This window comes from Phyllopteryx taeniolatus, chromosome 3 (assembly GCF_024500385.1).
Source record: "Phyllopteryx taeniolatus isolate TA_2022b chromosome 3, UOR_Ptae_1.2, whole genome shotgun sequence".
NCBI classification, from domain to species: Eukaryota; Metazoa; Chordata; class Actinopteri; order Syngnathiformes; family Syngnathidae; genus Phyllopteryx; species Phyllopteryx taeniolatus.
Window position 1 is genome coordinate 1,186,892 of NC_084504.1, and position 21,068 is coordinate 1,207,959.

At 40.1% G+C, this 21,068-nt stretch overlaps 2 protein-coding genes across 6 annotated transcripts in view; one reads left to right on the forward strand and one right to left on the reverse strand.

Annotated features, from left to right (window-relative positions):
• Positions 1–233: 233 nt before the first annotated feature.
• Positions 234–10,431, reverse strand: lhx2b (LIM homeobox 2b). 3 transcript variants are annotated; one of them, XM_061766354.1, is made up of 6 exons: positions 10,029–10,431; positions 9,532–9,694; positions 8,420–8,622; positions 7,397–7,767; positions 4,772–4,977; positions 234–943 (listed from the first exon to the last, which is right to left on the reverse strand). In XM_061766354.1, the coding sequence occupies exons 2-6, from the start codon at positions 9,649–9,651 to the stop codon at positions 653–655; spliced, it is 1,191 nt and encodes a 396-aa protein (XP_061622338.1). In that variant the 5' UTR covers positions 9,652–9,694; positions 10,029–10,431; the 3' UTR covers positions 234–652. The 3 variants fall into 3 exon arrangements, with proteins under 3 accessions (XP_061622338.1, XP_061622337.1, XP_061622336.1); XM_061766353.1 differs by having other exon boundaries at positions 7,397–7,764; positions 9,532–10,431; XM_061766352.1 differs by having other exon boundaries at positions 9,532–10,431.
• A 5,578-nt stretch (positions 10,432–16,009) lies between these two features.
• LOC133474583 (Golgi-associated plant pathogenesis-related protein 1-like) overlaps positions 16,010–21,068 on the forward strand; it is a 294,461-nt gene continuing 289,402 nt past the window's right edge. For all 3 annotated transcript variants that reach the window (XM_061766356.1, XM_061766359.1, XM_061766358.1), the window contains exon 1: positions 16,010–16,013. In XM_061766356.1, the coding sequence (XP_061622340.1) occupies positions 16,011–16,013 (3 nt within the window). In that variant the 5' untranslated portion in view covers position 16,010. The remainder of the gene's footprint in view (positions 16,014–21,068) is intronic.

Sequence of the window (21,068 nt, forward strand, 5' to 3'; positions counted from 1 at the left end):
TTAATCAGTTTTCCGCAGCTCTATTCAAGCATAAAGCCTCAGTGCAACAATTTAATGTAAGTTTAAGCAGTCCTGGATGTGAATTACTGTAAATGAGTGCTGGAATACAAACACAAGTGATCACTAACAATACACACAGACACACATAAGCCATGAAGGCAATTTTCTCTCCCGAGACAAACCATTCATGCCTGATCTTGCACATCAGTTTGACAAAATACACTATAGGCTCGTTGCAGTGAGAGGGTATTGTAACCTGTGTTTAATCTCAGATTTTCCCAAAGAAAAAAAAAATTACAATCCATCTAACAATGACTCTTGTACCACAACATAAATACTGTGTTGGAAAAAAAATAAGTCCAAAAATTAAGCAGTTTTTCCCTCCCCTTAGTCACTTTCTGTAAACATTGAAAAATGCAAATCAAGTCTTTTCAGTTCTCAACAAGACAACATCTAAATAACAACAGTTCCATCCGTGAGGCTTGGCTGTCTCACTCTGCAAGGTCTCCAAAAGGCTCAGAGAAAAATGTCAACCTTTTCATTTTTGTTTTTGTTTCTGTTACTTTTACTTCACTAATCTTAATGTTCAAATGAGTCAACTTTGTTTTAGATTCAGCAGGGTGTAGCAGAGGTTGTGGTCAGGCTCCGTCCATCAGAAAAGGCTGGTCAGTGTGGTCTGTGATGGGCTCCTACACTCATGAATATCCATTCCGCTTGCGACTGAGGTGAGCACGGAGGTTACTGTGGGCATGGTGGGGTTGGTCAAGTCTGTAAGGGTGGTGGGGGTGCTGGAGGGGCTCATGGAGGCATTTGAGATTTCCGAGGCCGGGCCTGACGGCGTGCCGCCCTGCAGCGTGGAGCCGTCGGAGGTCTTGTCTGCGCCGGTGCTTTCTTGTCTCAGAAGATTCCTCCTGAATTTGGCTCGAGCGTTCTGGAACCAGACCTTTCGAAGAAGATGACATTGTTAAATAAAATCCTCGGCGGTACAGTCTTGTGTATATTTGTCAAACTCAGGCCCGGGGGCCAAATTTGGCCCATGATGTAATTATATTTGGCCTGCAAGACCATATCAAATGTGTATTAGAGCTGGCCCGCCGGTATATAACACATGCGCCACTAATATTGCAAATCCCAGAATGCATTGCTAGTGTGTTGGCCCATCAGTCTAGACCGGCAAGCGCCCCTTCCCCTTCTGTTGCAGTCGTTAGCAACTATGCTACCAGTCTCCTCGAGCAAATTTACACTTCCCCTTCCCAAAAATGGCTAAAAGAAAGATGGAAAATGGTTATCTTCCAAGACAGGTGGGATGCAGATTGTTTGTTTACTAAAGTAAAAGACAGACCTGTTTGTCGTGTGCGGAGCAACGTGGCTGTAACAAAGAATATAACATAATTGAATTCATGTTTGGTTTTTTTTAATGCCCTTTATCAACTCCTAGGGAGGGATTTTTAATAGTTTGAAGTTTGGACTTTTATTGAACGACATTCTTATTTTTGGGGGGTTGTTTTGTTGTTGGTCTTTGAAAAAAGATTTACATAAAAAAAGAAAGGTAGTTGGAGATAGATAAATAGAAGATGGAGAGACAAAAATTCATGTTATCTATTTAAATACAAAACAACAAACAAATCCCACTGATGTCTTTTATCGCAAATTTGATTTCTTGTGTTTATAATATTAAAGTTTGTTTATTCCAGATTCAGTGTTTAAGCAAAATTTAAGTTTGTTGCCATATGATAAACTTTAATGCTACATTTCTGCAGAGAAGTGAAACATGCACATCGCAGTGATTTTTCATTCAATATTGAGTTTGGCCCGCGATGTTTTCCCAATTTATAATTTTGGCCCACCTTGAATTTGAGTTTGACACCCCTGGTCTAGTGTATCTGATAGTCATATTCACAGAGATTCACAATATTATTGCATAGCATCATACAAAAATCCACACTGAGGGGATCTCAAATTGTGTCTGACTGCACCTACAAAGATTTTTAATAGATAGATATCACCCTTACAATTGGTAGAGCATGTTTTTAACACGCATGTTTTACTGCTTTTGCCACAGTAAATAAAATCTCATTTAAGCATTAGTGGAGGTGAAAGCTGGTAACAAAATAACCTTGATAGCTGTAAGTAGCAAATAAAAATACAGAATTAGCCTTTTAACCATGTGTATTTTTCTTTAAAAAAAAAAAAAAAAAACAAACAGGATTTTTATCTTATTAGACTATGCAAGACAGATGAATGAAAATCCTATACAGTGTGGGCTGTGATGAAAAATGGCACAGTGTTTATTCAAGTATGAAAATCTCTTAACTTTTAAAACGCTAACCCATTGTTGGATGCATTCTAATTACTAATCAATGCATAGACTATTCATAAACAGCGGCAAACCTAGTCATTATCCATACCATTTTCAAATAATTAAAATCTCTGCATGAGAATATAAAATCACAGTATCAAACCCACACAACTAAATTATGAAGCTTTGCAGCATCTCAACATTGTTCAAGCCTGCTATAACAGCTTTGCTCTCAATACATGGCTAGCCTCAAACATGAAAACACACACACACACAAACACACACACACACACACAGATAAACTATTGGCCAATATTGGACCAATGGCGTGTCATCGGGCACTTTACGCGAATGTTGTTCCAGGCCATCTTATTGTAAAAACTCTTTGAAACTATTCATCATACAAACATATCCCTTTCATAATATGGGGTGCACATAGCAATGACAACAGTAAAAAAATAAAATAATAAAAAAACAAAAAAAAGCATATCAGGTTGAAAACCATTAATTCTGAGACCTGTAGCGTTGCTCTTTTGTGCAGCTCGTTGAAATTTTAACACAGCAACCCGAATTTGGCGGCCAGGAAAATAATTTGACTGATTATCCACTAGTTACCAACCAAAAGGAAGCTTTTAGGAGAAAATGGAGCAATGTATTCGACTTCTTCTTCAACAAATCCTAATATTATGGATGTACTGTAGGTTCAACTCTTTAGTATGTTGTATAGTGATTTATGCTTTAACGTCAACTGAATTCACAGATCATGCAGAGCTACGCAAAGGTTTATCCATCCATCAATACATCCATCATCCTCATGTTTTACACCGCTTGTCTTCATAAGGGTCGCACGTGACTTGGAACGTATCCCAGCTGACTTTGAGACAAAAGCTGAGCCTGAACTGGTCCACAGTCCAAATTGTATTTATTTAACATCATGCACACAATGAAATCTATCTTTTCTTTTTCTTTTTTTTTTTTTTTCAGTACCTGAAGGTCAATGCACTTCCTTCCCAAATTGCAGGCGAATGCTGACATGTTGCCAAAGTGTAAAAGTGCCCCATCATTGACACGTGCAATAGCATTCACACAGGCCACATTTCTTTATAGATAGTGCCCACTCACATGAACGTGCCTTTTTGCAAGGAAATTATGCCAATCTATCAAATGAAATTCAATTATCTTTCTTTCTTTTTGTCATTTTCCCTCATATCAAATTCATCATTTTCCTGATCTTCAGAAATAAAATTAGGGAGGCATCAGCCTGTGCGCCGCCGAGTGCAAGTAATGGAATCATGCTTGCAGCCGTGGGAAACAAGCAGGGGGAGCGGCACGTCATTCGGAATAGCAGGCGTGAAAACTTGAAAGCATCAAAGCAAAACGACTGCTTTGTCTTCTGCGAGCGTTAATTAAAACAGTAGGACGAATTGTCAAATTGTCTCGTTCCCGTGATGATTTTACCACTTGTCTGTGGAATTCTGCTGTAATCGCTCTCTTCTGTTACATTAAACAGCTTTTTGTTTTTCATCCCTCACATCATTCTTCATCACATCTCTTTTTCTCTTGATGTGTTTCATGCTGCAATTTATCCTACATAAATTAACGGTACTTCATTTTAAATAGAAGAAACATCTTTTTAATTTGAAATAGATGTATGTCACAATAAATGCTCTGAGGGCGGTTTTCCCCACATACACTGCAAAAACTCCAAATCTTACCAAGTATAGGTGTTTTATTTCGAGTCAAACCTCATCTGATTACACTTGTTTAATTTTATTGCTACTTATTTCAAGTAAAAATTAACGTGAACAAGTGAAAATTGTCTAAAAACGAGTTACTTTTTAGGTGACGAGTCTTAATTTTATGTGCAATCAGATTAGTTTTGACAAGAAATAGGACAGATATTCTTGGTAAGATTTGGAGTTTTTGCAGACTGATTAATAAACATAAGGCAAAAGAGAAGGTAAGATGGCTTTGCTTCTTTGAGGTCATTTGTTTGGATCATTTTACCCAGTTGTGATACAATTTGGTCCAGAAATGTTGATAATTTGCCATACACAGTAATAGGTTTTCATGATTTGGATTTGATACACCAACACAATAGATTTGAAATTCATAGAAAGCTCAAGATGTAATGAAAGTGCAGACTGTTGGTTTTAATTTAAGAGGTTTCACAAAAAGTATGGATATTACGATTTATGAACCTGTGGATGCATGAACATTACCTGCATTTTCAGGGAGAATTTTGCATAATTATAAATATCACCATTGTTTTTAATATTTGGATGGAAATCATCCACAGTCAATAATTACCCAAAGACTGGAACCTGTGGACATGACCAACATCTGAATTTCTACCCAGGAGTTGCTTCACTTGCTGCATTCACTTTTGGCTTGGGTTCAGGCAAAAACTGTCCAAAGCACATCTGGACCTAACTGTATGGATTGTATTTCTGTGAGCGAGTGTGTGGTCACCTGTAAGACCCGCTTGGTGAGGCCTGTCTTCTGGGCGAGCTGCTTGAGGTCCTTGGCGTCTGGGTTATGGTTGATGGCGAAGTAGGACTTCATGGTTCTCAACTGGTGGTGCTTGAAGGACGTCCTCATGCGCTTAGTCTTCTGACTGGAGCTGTACTGGGAGTCCCTGTCCATGGACTCGCTGTCATTCTCATTGCAGCTCAGTGCTGCAGGCCAGCGGGGAACAAGAGGACTAGATTATTACACAGCGGAAACAGTGGTCTGATCATTTATTATCGTCATTTGTTTTTTTTGTTTTTTTGGGGTGTGGGGGGGATTCCTTTCTGGCATCTAACAGCATCTTTAAGCTTTACTCCGACTGAAGCAACAACACACTTGTTCCCTTCAATGAGTGATCTATTTTGTGCCATCGGGGCATTTATTCATCAACATCGAAGCTACATCATGTAATTTCCCCAGTTGTATTTAGAATAGAGATTTTATGATTATTATTATAATTGAAATTGCAGTCTGGTTCATTTCCAAAGTCAATCAGCTCAAACTCGACACAGTGACGTTGACGTTCATTCTCGTTACACATCCTCCACTCTGAACCTTGTTAGACGGCATCTTTGTCTTTACCAGGAGGAGGTGCTAGCCAGGCTCGAGTACACACATGAGCGTATTTGTCCCAGTCTTCAAATTTCTTGGCAATAGCCGAAGTGTTGCTGCGTGCATAACAGTTCGTGTTCAATATCATAACGCTGCAAACGATGAATATCAAGTGAGTGAAAAGCATCAGAATAACACTTCTCTTAATTAGTGCATACACACCACGCAGAACAAATGCTGCTTTGGAGAAAAAGCATATGCCGCGATGCTTTTTTTTTCTAATCAGGACGCAATCTGGGAATGTGTTCCTCGTGGTCTCTTAGTCCTGCAAACGCGAGCTTCATCTACTGTGTACACAACTGAATGCACACACGCCACGTGCGGTTACGGATGCTCTCTGCTGTCCAGGTGAAGTTGAATGTGGTTTCTGCTTGAAAACAGAAGAGGGCGCGCTGCATCCTTGCTCTCGTCCAAGCTCCTTTTTACCTCTTATTATCCTGCAGTCTCTATTCTCTTTTGAAATTTCAACAAAATGGCCAATGAAAGTTTTATTTACACATGGGTAATCTACGACTTGTTGATAATTGCAAAATGTTAAAGTGATGATAAGGATATATTTCATGTCAGTGATTTGAGAAATAAAGTATTAATAGTAGTGGGAGATAGACAGTACTATTTTCTATTTTTCAAAAAAGAAATTATGTATATATATATATATATATATATATATATATATATATATATATATATATATATATATATATATATATATATATACCACGTGTATTTGTGTGTGTGATCGGGCGCCTGTGTGTGTGTGTGTTCTCATATTGTAGGACAAAACCGCGATAAGTTGACATTGAAATATGAAATTGATAAAGTGAATAACTCATACAAACACAATGATCTTTCGAGTACCAAGTTTGGCCCCGTCCCAATGCACAAAGATTCCAGCAGTGTGTGTGCACGCGCGTGCGTGTGTGTGTGTGTGTGTGTGTGTGTGTGTGTGTGTGTGTGTGTGTGTCGGAAGGGGGCATTGGGGTTGGGGGTGGGGTGGGGTGTGGGGGGTGGTCTGCAATGCAGATGTCTATGGAATCAGACAAGTGGAGAGGGTGAAAGCTGGCGGAACATAAAAAAAAAAAGTTTCCTTTTTAATCCCAAAGAGGACAAATTAACTACAGCGCAGACACTCCAGTAACTTTAAATTATAGATTTTTTTAAATTATTATTTCTTGTTAAGGTAAGCATGAACTGTTGGTGTGGTGCCGCTTATATCATTAAAGTTTCAAATAGAGCTACTACTGTGTGAAAATGTGTTTCCCGAGATGTGTTTCCAGTCAAGTTTAGAAGCTATGCATTTGACGCATGTTCTAACTTTTTTTTTTCCATTGTGGTTGTCTTGATGGTTCATATCAACAATATTACTTGTTTTTTTTGTTTTTGTTTTTTACCATTATTGACGTCCACAGTGTTACTGTCAATATGTTGTTATTATGAAGGCAGAAGATGTTTTATTTTTTTTATTAAATTTTTTTATTATTTTTTTTAGCTCGAGAACAACTAGCAGCAGGCCTAAAAAATAAACGGCTAAAAGTGACTTTTTCACTTTTAAAACACTATTAAGTCGACACAATAAGTTAGACTCGGAAACACGTCCCCTCCAATCATTTCACTTTGAAGCACTGTTAGAAATGTGACAAACATTTCGCAATGTTGTGCCCCCCCCCCCCCACCCCCCACCCCACACACACACAAAAGACCCTCCTGATATTAATTATTATTGGATAGTCAAAATACAAGTAAGCGTAATACTTTACCTTGATTTGCATCTGCACAAAAATATCATTCAAATAATAATCATCATAATAATTCAAACTGGAATGCGAATTTGTTGACAACTGAAGTAAATACTTCTTAAAAAAGGGGGGGGGGAAGAAAGCTAATTCCGACTGTTTTTTTTTTTTTTTTTTTTTTTTTCTTTTTTTGTTTGTTTTTGTTTTCTTCTCCACGCACCCACGCATGTGTTGCTCTTACCTGCGTTATAAGCTGCCAGCTCCGCTCCGGGCCCAGGACTCTTCCTCTTCCTAGGCCGGCCTTTCTGCACCGTCCCTACGCCGTTGAAGTAGGATAGTCCGAGCGTGTTGGCCGGGCCCAGGCCCTTGTGTGGCACCACGTCCGCGAGGTTGAAATGTGTCTGATAGTCTCCCTGGATGAGAGTCTCAAAGTGCAGCCGACAGTACACTAGACTGTCCTTCATGCCAAAGTGGTCCCCGGTGGTGAGCATCTTGCTGCAAGTAGTGCAGGTGAAGCAGTTGAGGTGGTAGACCAGGTCCCGGGCCCGCATCACCATCTCCGAGGCAGAGATGCCGAGATGGCACCGAGCGCATCTCTGCACCGAAAATCTTCTGCGGGCAACACAGAACTTCATCAGCGGCTGGACACGACCCTGCGAGTTCATACAAGGGGGCCTCGCTGCTCTAACAGCATGCACGACGGCTGTGGTGCGTTCACGGACCCAACAGACCAAAGTTTAACGTTTCTCTTTTTCTGACTGTACCATCGACAGCAGGACTTGGGCAACAAAAGTGGACGTTTCTTTCGTTCGTTCTTTCACAGCAATGTAATAAGCCAGAACGGAGCAGTTTAACTGAGTTTGACTTTTTTTTGCTGTCGTTCTGTGTTTCTTTCTCTTCTCTATTTTCAGAGCGTTCCCATTCTTTGTTTCCCCGGTGTATTTCAGACTAAACAGCACACGTGAATACAACAGGCCGCAAAATGTTAGTTCAGGAGCAGAATTACTTCGGTTTCAATTTAAACAGAAATTGTGCCTTAAAATACTTTGTTATTTGTCGTGCAAAAGTGCGCCACCATTCAAGCATTCGAAGCACTCCCTTTGATTATGTACACCGGTTCCACATGATTATAAAAGTGGTAAATGGATGTAATTCCCCCCCCCTGGAAAATAATAGAAAAATATGTTGGTTAAAGGCGTTTTAATGACGCGTCCCCAGCGTGCAGTGTCGTGAATGCATCGTGCCCCCCCCCCCAGCCTCCTACCTGTAATAGTCCTCCTTGCAGTAGATGCTGCCGTCCTTGCTGAAGCAGGTGAGCTCAGACTCCAGGTTGAGTTTGCACTCGCAGCACTTGAGGCAGCGCATGTGCCACTGCTTGTCCACGGCCAGCAGGTAGTAGCGGTCCGCGATCTTCCTTCCGCAGCCTGCGCACAGGGCCACGCGCTCTGTCGTCATGCACGGCGCGGCCTGCGGTCAGCGTGGAAGAGACGTCAAGACAACTCATGCAATCCTTTCGCTCGGTGTTCGATTGAAATGCTATTCCATCTTCTTTCATTTTTTCATTTTTTACTATGAACAGAGAAAAAAAAAAAAAAACGTGCCGAACTCTTGATATTAAATCGGCAAACATTTTAAATCATAACACTGTCATAAAACGTTGATAATAGTTACATATGTTATAAATACAGCTATTTCAAAATATGAATTATCGAATCGATATACCGCAGTTAACATGTATTATTAGTAGTAGGAGTAGTAATAGTAGTAGTAGTAACATTAATATTAATATTAGTATTAGTATAAAACTAAAACTGCAGTAAATAAAGATCACTTTTATACATCATTTGGACAGTTTGACACGATTCAAATGTGGTAAACTGATTAATTTTCCCTTCTTTTCCTCGAAACGAGCAAATAATATGTGTGAGTTGAACACGTGTGAATCGCCAAGAATTAAATGCATTCAAAGGACGTTTGAGTGTGGATGCACAGTCAAATCGACCGCCGATAATTCGACTTTTAGTAGCTTCGTAAATTGGATAGGTATTCTAAAAGAAAGGATGAATGTAGATACGACTTAACCTTATCTATTTTCATGAGAAGAATTAGACGCACCCCCCCCCCCCCCACCCCTGTGTTTATTATAGTTGTGTGCACTTTCCATTTTTGATTTTTCAGTGTATTATTATCCTCGTTGGCCAATCCTGACTCGAAGTGAGTCACTGAAGTTTCTGGAGAGTAAGAGCCTTTCACGTCATTTGTCGATGCCGATGTCTTGAAGCCACTACAACCACAATTATTTGATATTTGCACTTCATGTAATGTCATGGCGTGGGGGCGCGAACAAGGCAAAAGAAAGAACGAAATGGCTCCTACCGTCTCCGACTCGCCCATATCGATGGCTGAGCTGATGGCCGCTGACTCGCTCTTTCCTCTCCGGTCCATTTCTTCCACCACGGCGTGCACGTCGCCTCCGGGGAGGCCGTGGAAAAGCATCGTTGCCGCCGACGGGAGAATATTATAACTATTCTCTTCGGATCTAAAAGCCAAGATGTCCATCAGAAGAATAATAAAAGCCGCTTGCACTTCTGTCCTCTTATTTTCTCAGGCTTTTCCTTGTGGACGTGACAAGTTAGAAATCCAGATCAGGGAGGAAAGAAAAAAAAAAGAGGGGAAATTGGACACGTGTTCTCCTCACTACACTACTCATCCGCCAGTGGAAATCTCTTCCAGGAGATCATTCAGCCTCAAAAAAAAAAAAAAAAGGATTATTTCGCAATTAGCTGAAGAATATGAACATTGTTTCCGTCGTGAGATATATTCTTGCTATGAACGACTGATCTGTCTAAGATTACTGCCATAAATAAACGTACCAAAGGGCCGGGCTACGGTTCCGATGTCGACAGTCTCCAAATTGCTCCCCTTCGTTCCAGAATACAAAGTGTGCAGGTGGAAGATGAGCAGCGGAGACACCCTGTGTCTCCCAATTAAAAAAATAAAAATAAAATAAAAAAATTAAAAAAATATACAAGAGAAAACAAAAACAATCCCAATGATCTCCTTCGGGTTCAACAGTCCAAAAGATGTTATGTCGAGCTACATGTCGGTAACATATGGGAAAATAAAATGAAAACGCTTTGCATGAGAGCCCCCTCTGAGACAAGCGGGTTTTTTTCCCCCCCCACTTCACGGTTGTCTGTTTACGTTGCTGTTATGTCTCCTCCCAGAGAGGCCGCATAACATGTACGTACAAGAAGAGGTTTTCCTTGCCCTCCCCCCCCCTCCCCTAAACCGCCGAGCCTCTTTCTCACGTCCACTTTGGGCTCGTGCTCCTTATCAACGAGGCCCACTTGCGTCATGACGCACCGCTTGTGTTCATTGGCTGGGCCGCCGTCATCCAAGTGCTCCGAGTTACTTGAACGACTGAGAGAAGCCCCGTGTCTTGTCTACACGCACACAAACACCGCCAAACTGCAGCTCAAATGCTGTGAAGAAATAAGAGAAGCGAGCTGTGCGCTCTGAACAGGCCTGTTGGGACCTTTCGGACTCGTGACGCACATCTGCGCCACAAAGTTTCTCCCCAGCAACCTCATCACGGCAGCAATACTTAGTGGATGATTAATTCCTCCTTTCTTTTTTAAAATATTTTTGTTGTTGTAGTTTTCAACCATTTTACACCAAGTATCACCTCCACCCCAAAATAAATAAATAAATAAACATTAAAATACAGCGCAGTAGGCCCCATTATTCATACAAAAACGAAGCAGAGAAGGTATATTCAAAATTATTGTAAACCACTGTAACATTTTGCACAGTTTGAACAGTAACAAAGCACTTAAATAGAGAAAATAAAAACTACTGAAATAATGATTCAATACAAACCAAAAATGAACATAGAAGGTTAAATACAAATTGAACCTCAAATGTTTGAAAGCAAAACAGAATATGAAAATGACGTGCTATTGTGTTGTACTTTACAGTTAAATACAACTGAATGTAATGTACCGTACTGAATTGAAAAACAAAACCAAAGTTGAAGCCAATGCTAGTATGCAGTTTGTACATTAAATTCAGTAATTCTTTCACGTACCACCAGAGGGAGCCTGCCTACCTCGAGGTACTCATACCACACTTTGAGAACCACTACGTCGATAGTTTTCAAGTTGCAATATTTCAAAAGTGTTCTATTAAAATAATCAAACCCAAAAGACATAAAGAATACGCTATTCTTTATTGATTTTATACACCAATTTAAAATTGGCCTGTGTTTATTATTATTATTATTATTATTATTATTATTTCGATCTCCTATAATAACCTGTTTTTATGGCTATAGAAATGTACCGAAAAAAATGCCTTTGAATCGACTTCATTCAAACGTGTCCTTTGCACACATGATTACAGTGTGTTGTTAAACCAACATATTATTTGATTATTTTCGAGGAAAAGGGATGGAAAATTATATGTCATTTTATCAACATTTTAATCACGAGCAACCAAAGACTACATCCCTTTTTTTTTTTTTCACTGGGTCATGTATATTTAATCTGCTATAATGGGGTGTCTGTATATTTGGACGTTCCCCCACCCCTCAAATTTACCCTTATGCACAACACCAACGAAAGAAGGGGAGAAAAAAAAACCAGTCACGTCGTTGACTTGATTTAATTGTCATTTGTGCACGTGTGAGCAGACAGTGCGCAGTTGGTTTAGCAACAGGGACTACACCACGCATCGAGAGGAACTGAGCCACTCCTTCTAATTAGCACTCTGCTCTTAATTGGGCGGGGACGAGTGGACCTGGTCATCAGTGCTCACGAGCAGAGGTTTGGTCGTGCACGCAGGGATAAAATGACAGTTGATCTCATCACTGTTTTAAGCTTTTGTTCTTCCAAACTGACATACACATAGAGGTTATTTTCCTTGTTTAATCCAAACATATAATGCAAGGTTGAAAGAGTATTATTATATATTTTTTTTTTTTTTTGCTGAACATTTCTTGGTTAAAATATTATAATTCATAATTGACATTTTTCCTGGTGCTTTAAAATCGTTTTCTGCTCCTTGCCTTTTTGAGAAATACCTGCTGTCACCCCCCCCCCCCCGCCCCCTCCCCCCCACACACACACATAAAAGCTCGCATTTAGGCTATTGTGACGTTTAATATCACAAATATGATGTTAAGATCCTAAATCCTGATGCAAACCACCTGGTGGAACACCCCTAATTGAATACATGCATATTTATCATTTGAATTTTTAGCTGGCTTTATACATTAAACATATCGGGAGAGGGCATGTCTGCAGGGCGTGTATGAAATATGATATTAAGTCGCGGAGAATATTGAAAGGGTGTGGGGCGTTTGTATCGTAAGAGGCAGGTTGGCTTGTTTCGAGGATTATATTTAAGATGATCTAAGGTCACGTTTTACAACGGTTATTATACGGGAGGGATGATCACTTTAATAGAAACAGTTTAGTGTGCAGAGAGGTTTGAGAATTTAAGCCAGCTGTTAAACCGGTTTTAACCCTCTCTCTCTCTCTCTCTCTCTCACATAATTTTTTTAACAGTTTTTATCAATCGCCAAGCGACATTTCTTCATCATTTTCTATAAACTGTAAACACAACCTCAACAAAAAAACAACCTCAAACTTTCTTTGCCTCAAAACAGTTCAAACAGTGCTCAAAATCAAACATTGTTGTCAGAAATATATATATAATATGCAAAATTTGTTTCTTTGGTGTCACGGTCTGATTCTTTTTTCATACAAAGAAGACATGCTCGTGCATTTTTTTTTAACTTGGAAGTTTATTGAAGCGACCAACATTTGTTTCAACTCAAAAGTACGGTTTTTAAATATGTATCTGATGCAGCTATACCTGCGTAATTTTTTGCTGTGCATTCTTAAGGGTTGGAACCATATATAAAGAACAGCACCTTGTAAAAATGCCAATACAATAAATGCATCTGTGCCCTGCGACTGACTGGCGACCAGTCCAGGGTGTCGTCCACCTTTCACCCAAAATCAGCTGTGATCGGCTCTAGCGCTCTGTGACCCTGAACAGGATTAGTGGTAAAGAAAATGGATGGATGCATTAAATGATAAATCACTCATTCTCTGTAGTGCATTCTTAGCGGTAGAGTAGATATTAAAAAGAAGTAGCTCCCTGAATAATTTTTGAAACGTAATCATTAATATTTTGAAACATTGTAACAACACAGTATCAACCAAATATAGTCATATATTCGGGGGTCACTGATGGTGTCTTTTCAATTTTTGGCAGAATGTAAAACAAACAAACGCAATCCCTGAGATGAAAACAATTTTAGAACCACTGTCATATGGTGTGCAATTCCATAAGAAGATGAAAAAATATCAAATGAAAAATTAATTGCTTCTGGTGGTGCTATTCTTGACACATTTGCTCCTGTGTAGATTGAACTGTGAATTGCAATGTTTTTGTGTTTGCACTGTAAAATGTGTAGCGCACATGCTTCTATTTTATTTTCTATTAATTGTTTTTGTTATGTTTGTTGTATTTCCAACCGATATAGTTGAGGATTGGGTGACACTTGTGAGAAACGGTTATACTTTTGTCCACGACACGTTTGGCATCAGGGTCATACTTTATTCGAAACTAAAGTTGTTCCAAAAGCCAGGTGGAATGAAGAAAAAAAGAAGGACGATGGAGGAGTTTAGATTTTTGGTACAGTACATTTAAGGCATTAGCTATTTTTGCTAGTCGCTTCTGTCTCAGCAGCCTGGTCTGAATGAATGTGGGAGGGGTGGACTTGTTTGCACATCAGCCTCACAGTTTTGAGCTCGCAGGTTCAAATCCGGCCTCCCTCTGTGGAGTTTGCATGTTCAACCCGTGCATGCATGGTCATTCTCCAGGCACTCCAGTTTCCTCCCACATTCCAAAAACCTCATTGGAAGGTGAATTGGAGACTAGGTAGGTTTGAGTGCTTGTTTTTTTTGTATGTGCCCTGCGATTGGCTGGTGACCAGTTCAAAGTGTACCCCGCCTCTCGCCCAAAGTTAGCTGGGATTGTTCACCAGCACACCCGCAACCCTAGTGAGGATAAGTGGTTGAGAAAATGGATGGGTAGATGGATATACCTATATATATATATATATATATATATATATATATATATATATATATATATATATATATATATATATATATATAGGTATATATATATATATATATATATATATATATATGCTTGAATTAAGTTTAACTTCTGTTACCTGTGCTTACCATAATGCAACAAAAAGTGCATCACAGTGCAAAATGTGTTTTGGGTGAGAATGCTTGCAAGTGCCTAACGTTCTAATCAAAAAGGATGGCCAATTCAATAAATGGGTTCAGAGTACAGAGCATTTGGTTCGGACAGTAAGGTTTAAAGTTTTATCAGTTAAGAAATACTGTACATTTCCTGTAAGTATTTTTAAATAAAATTCTGAGGGCGTATGAAAATTTTAAGCATAATCAGTTGTCCTGGTGAAAGATAGGAAAATTCATTCATTCTTTTTCAGTGATATATTTTTGTTGCCAGCATAAACAATAATAATAATTTGAATCTTATTAATGTCATTAATAATACTCAACAATTAAAAGGATAACATTCGTACTTCCTTATGAGCTAAGCATGAGGTCTTTTAGAATGGGATGACACCATACTGAGACGATACCATAAAGATCATTGTGTTATTCAGTGGAAGAGAGATCAGGTTCATGCTGCTCTGTTTGCTTGGAGGCTTCAAGTTATTATTGCAGTTTTGTCATACATCAGCAAACAACAGAAGTTTATTTAAAAAAACAACAACAAACAAACACATCACTAAGGAGAATCAGTTCATGGGCTGTTCTCTCAGAAAAGAAAAAAAACATTCTTTTTGTGAGCTGATCTGATACAAGTTTCATAAAGATGAGCTAATATATAGTTAGTGTTGATTACACTGCAAAACTGTTTAATTGGGTAAATCTAAAAACAACATACCAAAGAGCACCAGCCCTAATGACCACTGTGAAACTAATAAACTAACAGCGTGAACAGCTATCTTTAAGCACTTTGAGGAAAAGCGTGTGTGTGTGTGTGTGTGTGTGTGTGTGTGTGTGTGTGTGTGCGTGTGTGCCTGCATGTGTTGGGGTTTGGTGTTTGTGCTTGTCTAAAATGCTGATGCAGCTTATTACTCCTTGTCCCATAATGATTTACAAACAAGGTAGCCATCAATAGCTCAAATCTGCATCTCTCAGAAAAACATCACCCTCGTCAGGCTCCTGGCATCTTTTTGATCTCGCCCACATTTTTAATTGTATTTTGCATAAAGGTGGCAAGCTATCGGGAGTGCGGCCTTAATGGGATGCGGCTGTGGAAGTGGGGGAGAAGGTTACACACTCTCTGAGGAGCGCTCCGCTGTAATTAAGAAGGGGAACAAAGCAGACAAGACTAAAAACAGATGAAAGGGAAGAAGCAGATCACCTAATCACTGTACATACACCATCCACACAGTCACATACACTTTGAATACAAGCATATAAGCAAGCTTTCATAAGCATAAAAACACAGCAGTTCAAACATCACACCTGCGCCCCTTAAACATCAGCCTCCTCTGTGGGAGAGCAGTGTTTTTTTCTTACCAGGATATTAAGTATTGAACAGATGTATAGTAATGTAACAGGCAGATGAGTTAGTTTTGGGAGGGATAAGAGCATTATGGGTTTGAACCTATCAGGTGACTGAGGCCGGTTCGGCAGCTGGTTCTCTCCAGAAGGTACAACTTCATCTCTCAACATGAACAAAATGCCAACAAATGAATTGAGGACCATACTGTTGGTAAATACACAATGGAAACTAAAGGGCTCTGTTTTATGTGCCCTGCGATTGGCTGTCGACCAGTTCGGGGTGTACCCTGCCTCTCGCCCAAAGATAGCTGGGATAGACTCCAGCACGCCGGCGACCCTAGTGAGGATAAGCGGAATGGAAGAGGTATGACTGAATGAATGGTTTGCGACAAGCTGGGCTTTCCGGCGCAGCAGAGGGTGGGCCCTTGGAGATGAGCCCAGCAGTGTGACAATTTGGTGGCAGAAAGTTAATCTAAATTTACGCCTCCTCAGACTACTAAATACCAACACAAGGTAGACTGCTGGTCTAAGGCGATTTTGGTGAATTTGATTGGGCTACAAGCAGAAAGGCACTGGAGGTCCATGGGCATATTTAAGTCACCTGCAGTTATCCCAGCTCATTCTGTATACTCGCTCACATTGTCTTTTGCCACTCCATGGCTAGAGCAGTGACCCCACTCACGCACGGAACACTGCGATGATTCATTGATTCAGCTGCAGACACACCCACAGTCTTGCAGCCCTCCCATGACAGATTCGCCGGGTTGCACTGGCGGGGGCGTCGTACCAGATTCTTGGTCTCAATACAACACCTTCATGGAGGGTCACCTCCAAAAATTATTTGTTGATATATATATATATAATCTACAATTTGTTGATAATTGCACAATGTTAAAGTGAAGATAAGGATTTATTTAATCAGTGATTTAATATATGAAGTATTGATGGGAGATAGAGATAGACAGCACTATTTTCGATTAATCCTTTTAAAATGACGGGGATCACCGTTGACACCGCGGCGCGTGTGTATTTCAAATTACCGTAACTCCTCACACCGCCAAACTCAGGCTCGTCCATCACATTGCCAGATGGAGAAGCATAATTCGTTACTCCAGAGAACGCGTCTCCACTTCTAGAGTCTAGTGTCGGCGTGCGTTACACCACTGCACCACCACACCGATGCTTTGCATTGCACTTGGTGATGTATGGCTGGGATGCAATTGCTCGGCCATGGAAACCTATTCCACGGAGTTCTCTGTGCACTGTTGTTGAGCTTATCTGAAGACCACATGAAGTTTGGAGGTCTATAGCGATTAACCCGGCAGAAAGTTGGCGACCTCTTCACACTATGCACCTGAGCATCCGCTGACCCCACTCCGTCAGTTTACATGGCCTACCACTTTGTGGCCAAGTTGCTGTCGTTCCCAAATACTTCCACGTTTTTATAATACAGCGGACAGTCGAAAGTGGAATATTTAGGAGCAAGGAAATTTCACGATTGGACTTGTTGTACTGGTGGCGTCCTATCACAGTTCCATGATGTATTTCACTGAGCTCCTCTTACACAATTTTTTGTAAAAACAAGCTCCGTGCCTAGGTGCTTGATCTTATACACCTGTGGCCATGGAAGTGATTGGAACATGTGATTCTGATTATTTGGATGGGTGAGCAAACACTTTTGGCAATGTAGTGAATAAAATTATTTATGAGGGTGAGGGAGGCCTGAATGGTAGTTCGATCGTCACAGCCCTAATACAACCCCAATTCCAATGAAGTTGGGATGTTGTGATAAACATAAATAAAAACAGAATACAATGATTTGAAAATCATGTTCAACCTATATTTAATTGAATACACTACAAAGACAATATATTTAATGTTCAAACTGATAAACTGGATTGTTTTTAGCAAATAATCATTAACTTAAAATTTTATGGCTGCAACAGGTTCCAAAAAAGCTGGGACAGGGTCATGGTTACCACTGTGTTAGATAACCTTTTCTTTTACCAACATTCAATAAACGTTTGGGAACTGAGGACACTATTTGTTGAAGTTTTGTAGGTGGAATTCTTTTCCATTCTTGCTTTATGTATAGTTGCAGCTGTTCAACAGTCCGGGGTCTCCATTGTCGTATTTTACGCTTCATAATGCGTCTCACATTTCCAATGGGAGACAGGTCTGGACTGCAGGCAGGCCAGTCTCGTACCTGCACTCTTTTACTACAAAGCCACGCTGTTGTAACACATGCAGAATGTGGTTTGGCATTGTCTTGCTGAAATAAGCAGGGGTGTCCATGAAAAAGACGCTTGGATGGCAGCATATGTTTCTCCAAAACCTGTATGTACCTTTCAGCATTAATGATGCCTTCACAGATGTGTAAGTTACCCATGCCATTGGCACTAACACAGCCCCATACCATCACAGATGGTGGCTTCTTTAACTTTGCGTCCATAAAAGTCCGGATGGTTATTTTCCTCTTTGGCCCGGAGGACACGACGTCCACAATTTCCAAAAACAATTTGAAATGTGGACTTGTCGGACCACAGAACACTTTTCCACTTTTCATCAGTCCATCTTAGATGAGCCCAGAGAAGCTGGCGGCGTTTCTCGGTGTTGTTGATAAATTGATTTTTCTTTGCATAGTAGAGTTTCAAGTTGCACTTTACGGATGTAGCGCCGAACTGTATTCACTGACATTGGTTTTCGGAAGTGTTCCTGAGCCCATGCTGTGATATCCTTTTCACATTGATGTCGGTTTTTGATGCAGTGTCGCCTGAGGGATCGAAGGTCACGGGCATTCAATGTTGGTTTTCGGCCTTGCCGCTTACATGCAGTGATTTCTCCAGATTCTCTGAACCTTTTGATGATATTATGGACCGTAGCTGATAAAATCCCTAAATTCCTTGCAATAGTACGTTGAGGAACATTGTCCTTAAACTGTTCAACGGTTTTCTCACGCACTTGTTCACAAAGTGGTGAACCTCGCCCCATCTTTGCTTGTGAATGACTGAGCAATTCAGGGAAGCTCCTTTTATACCCAATTATGGCACCCACCTGTTCCCAATTAGCCTGTTCACCTGTGGGATGTTCCAAACAGGTGTTTGATGAGCATTCCTCAATTTTCTCAGTCTTTCTTTGCCACCTGTCCCAGCTTTTTTGGAACGTGTTGCAGCCATAAAATTCAAAGTTAATTATCCATCCATCCATTTTCTGAGCCGCTTCTCCTCACTAGGGTCGCGGGCGTGCTGGAGCCTATCCCAGCTGTCATCGGGCAGGAGGCGGGGTACACCCTGAACTGGTTGCCAGCCAATCGCAGGGCACATACAAACCAACAACCATTCACACTCACAGTCATGCCTACGGGCAATTTAGAGTCTCCAATTCATGCATGTTTTTGGGATGTGGGAGGAAACCGGAGTGCCCGGAGAAAACCCACGCAGGCACGGGGAGAACATGCAAACTCCACACAGGCGGGGCCAGGGATTGAACCCTGGTCCTCAGAACTGTGAGGCAGACGCTCTAACCAGTCGGCCACCGTGCCGCCCAAAGTTAATTATTATTTGCAAAAACCAATGAAGTTAATCAGTTTGAACATTAAATAACCTGTCTTGTAGTGTATTCAATTAAATATAGGTTGAACATGATTTGCAAATCATTGTATTCTGTTTTTATTTATGTTTAACATAACATCCCAACTTCATTGGAATTGGGGTTGTATATACAAGTGGATAAAATTGTTGTTACCCCTCTGTTACTGAAAGAAAAACCCACAGTGATCACAGAAACAAGTTAAACCTGAGAAAAGTAATACAAAAATCATTAAAAAATTATGAAAATGAATCAATGAAAATAAGACATTGCTTTTGAGTTGGTGTTCAAAATAAGTATTTTAAAAAACAAACTCATGAAGAACGCCTTGATAAAAAAGATAGTACCACTAGAAAAGATTTAAACTAATTTGAACATAGGGACATGTTCAAACAAAGTGTGTCGTCTAACTAGCATCATGATTACTGCATGGATTGATGCAAACACTATTACTATAAGATATGTGAGTCTTGCACACATAAGAAATATAATAGAATACATTGAGCCCCTCAAATAAAATTCCCCTACAATTTACCTGTATAAAATTTGCCTGTAAAGTCCAGGGTATCAGTGAGGGCAAAGATGAAAGATTTGATGATCGTAGAACTGTACTGTTAATTGAGCTTGCAAAGAAGGAAAGCAGTGCATGTGTCTGTGTCCAGGTTGCTGAGTGTACAATCAGTCTACAATAAAATAATCCAAATAAAAGTCAACATAATGAAAAAAAGCAAATGTACACCAAAATGGAGCTGTGAAGAGTCCTACCAACTAGATGCAGTAATTTCTCTGCACAATTTGTCACTACGTCATGTCTACGTCAGTCATGCATTATCAAAGTTACGGGTGAATACACAATTCAACGTTTTTTTTAACAAAGCGTTTTGACACCCTGCATTTTATGGCATCAAAACTCAAAGATGACTCCCTGGGGTATGTGCTCACTTGCCCCAGGCTCCAGAGCAGCAGCCAACAAGGTTACTGCATTTATCATGATTACTAGTAGTATTATACTCCCACGGATTGTGGTGCTACATCATTTGTGCATGGCATTATAGAATTCTGTTACAACTATTGGTGCCACAATTGCTATGTGGATTGTTCTAGCATTCCACTTAATGTATTTCCCTGTCCGTAGCTCTCTCTTTAACTCTTAATCAAACTGGTTGAGGCAGACGGTTGCCCTACACTATCATTGTTCAAGGTTTCTTCCTTTTGGAAGTTTCGCCCCTGCCTTTGTTGCCAACATTACTTTTTTCTGCTGGGTATTTGTAGAGTATTAGCAAATGTAGTTTACAACTGAGATATGGGAATGTAAGGTTGCCATCTGTGTGTACTGTGCCAAGAAAAGATTGTGTGGTCTTCTCCTAATTTTCATAGAATTCAGGACTCTTGCATGCCAGTTGCTGCTTTGCTATACCTCTGAATAAGAATGCCTCTGAATCGGTTCACTATGGGATTCTGCCTAAATTTCCTGGAACAATATTTGTCTAAAGTAGCATAAAACCAATTTAGGTTTGTTTTGACTATTAATTGTTAATTGAAAGTTTTCCACTACAGTTAATAAAGGGTTTAGAACACAGTTTGAACCTGGAAATATGTTGTTGAAAAAAAAAAAAACTGGAAACATTGGTTCAAAACCTAAACAAACCAGACCAGTGTCCTGGAATGGATTGTGCTTCAGTTTCCTTTGAT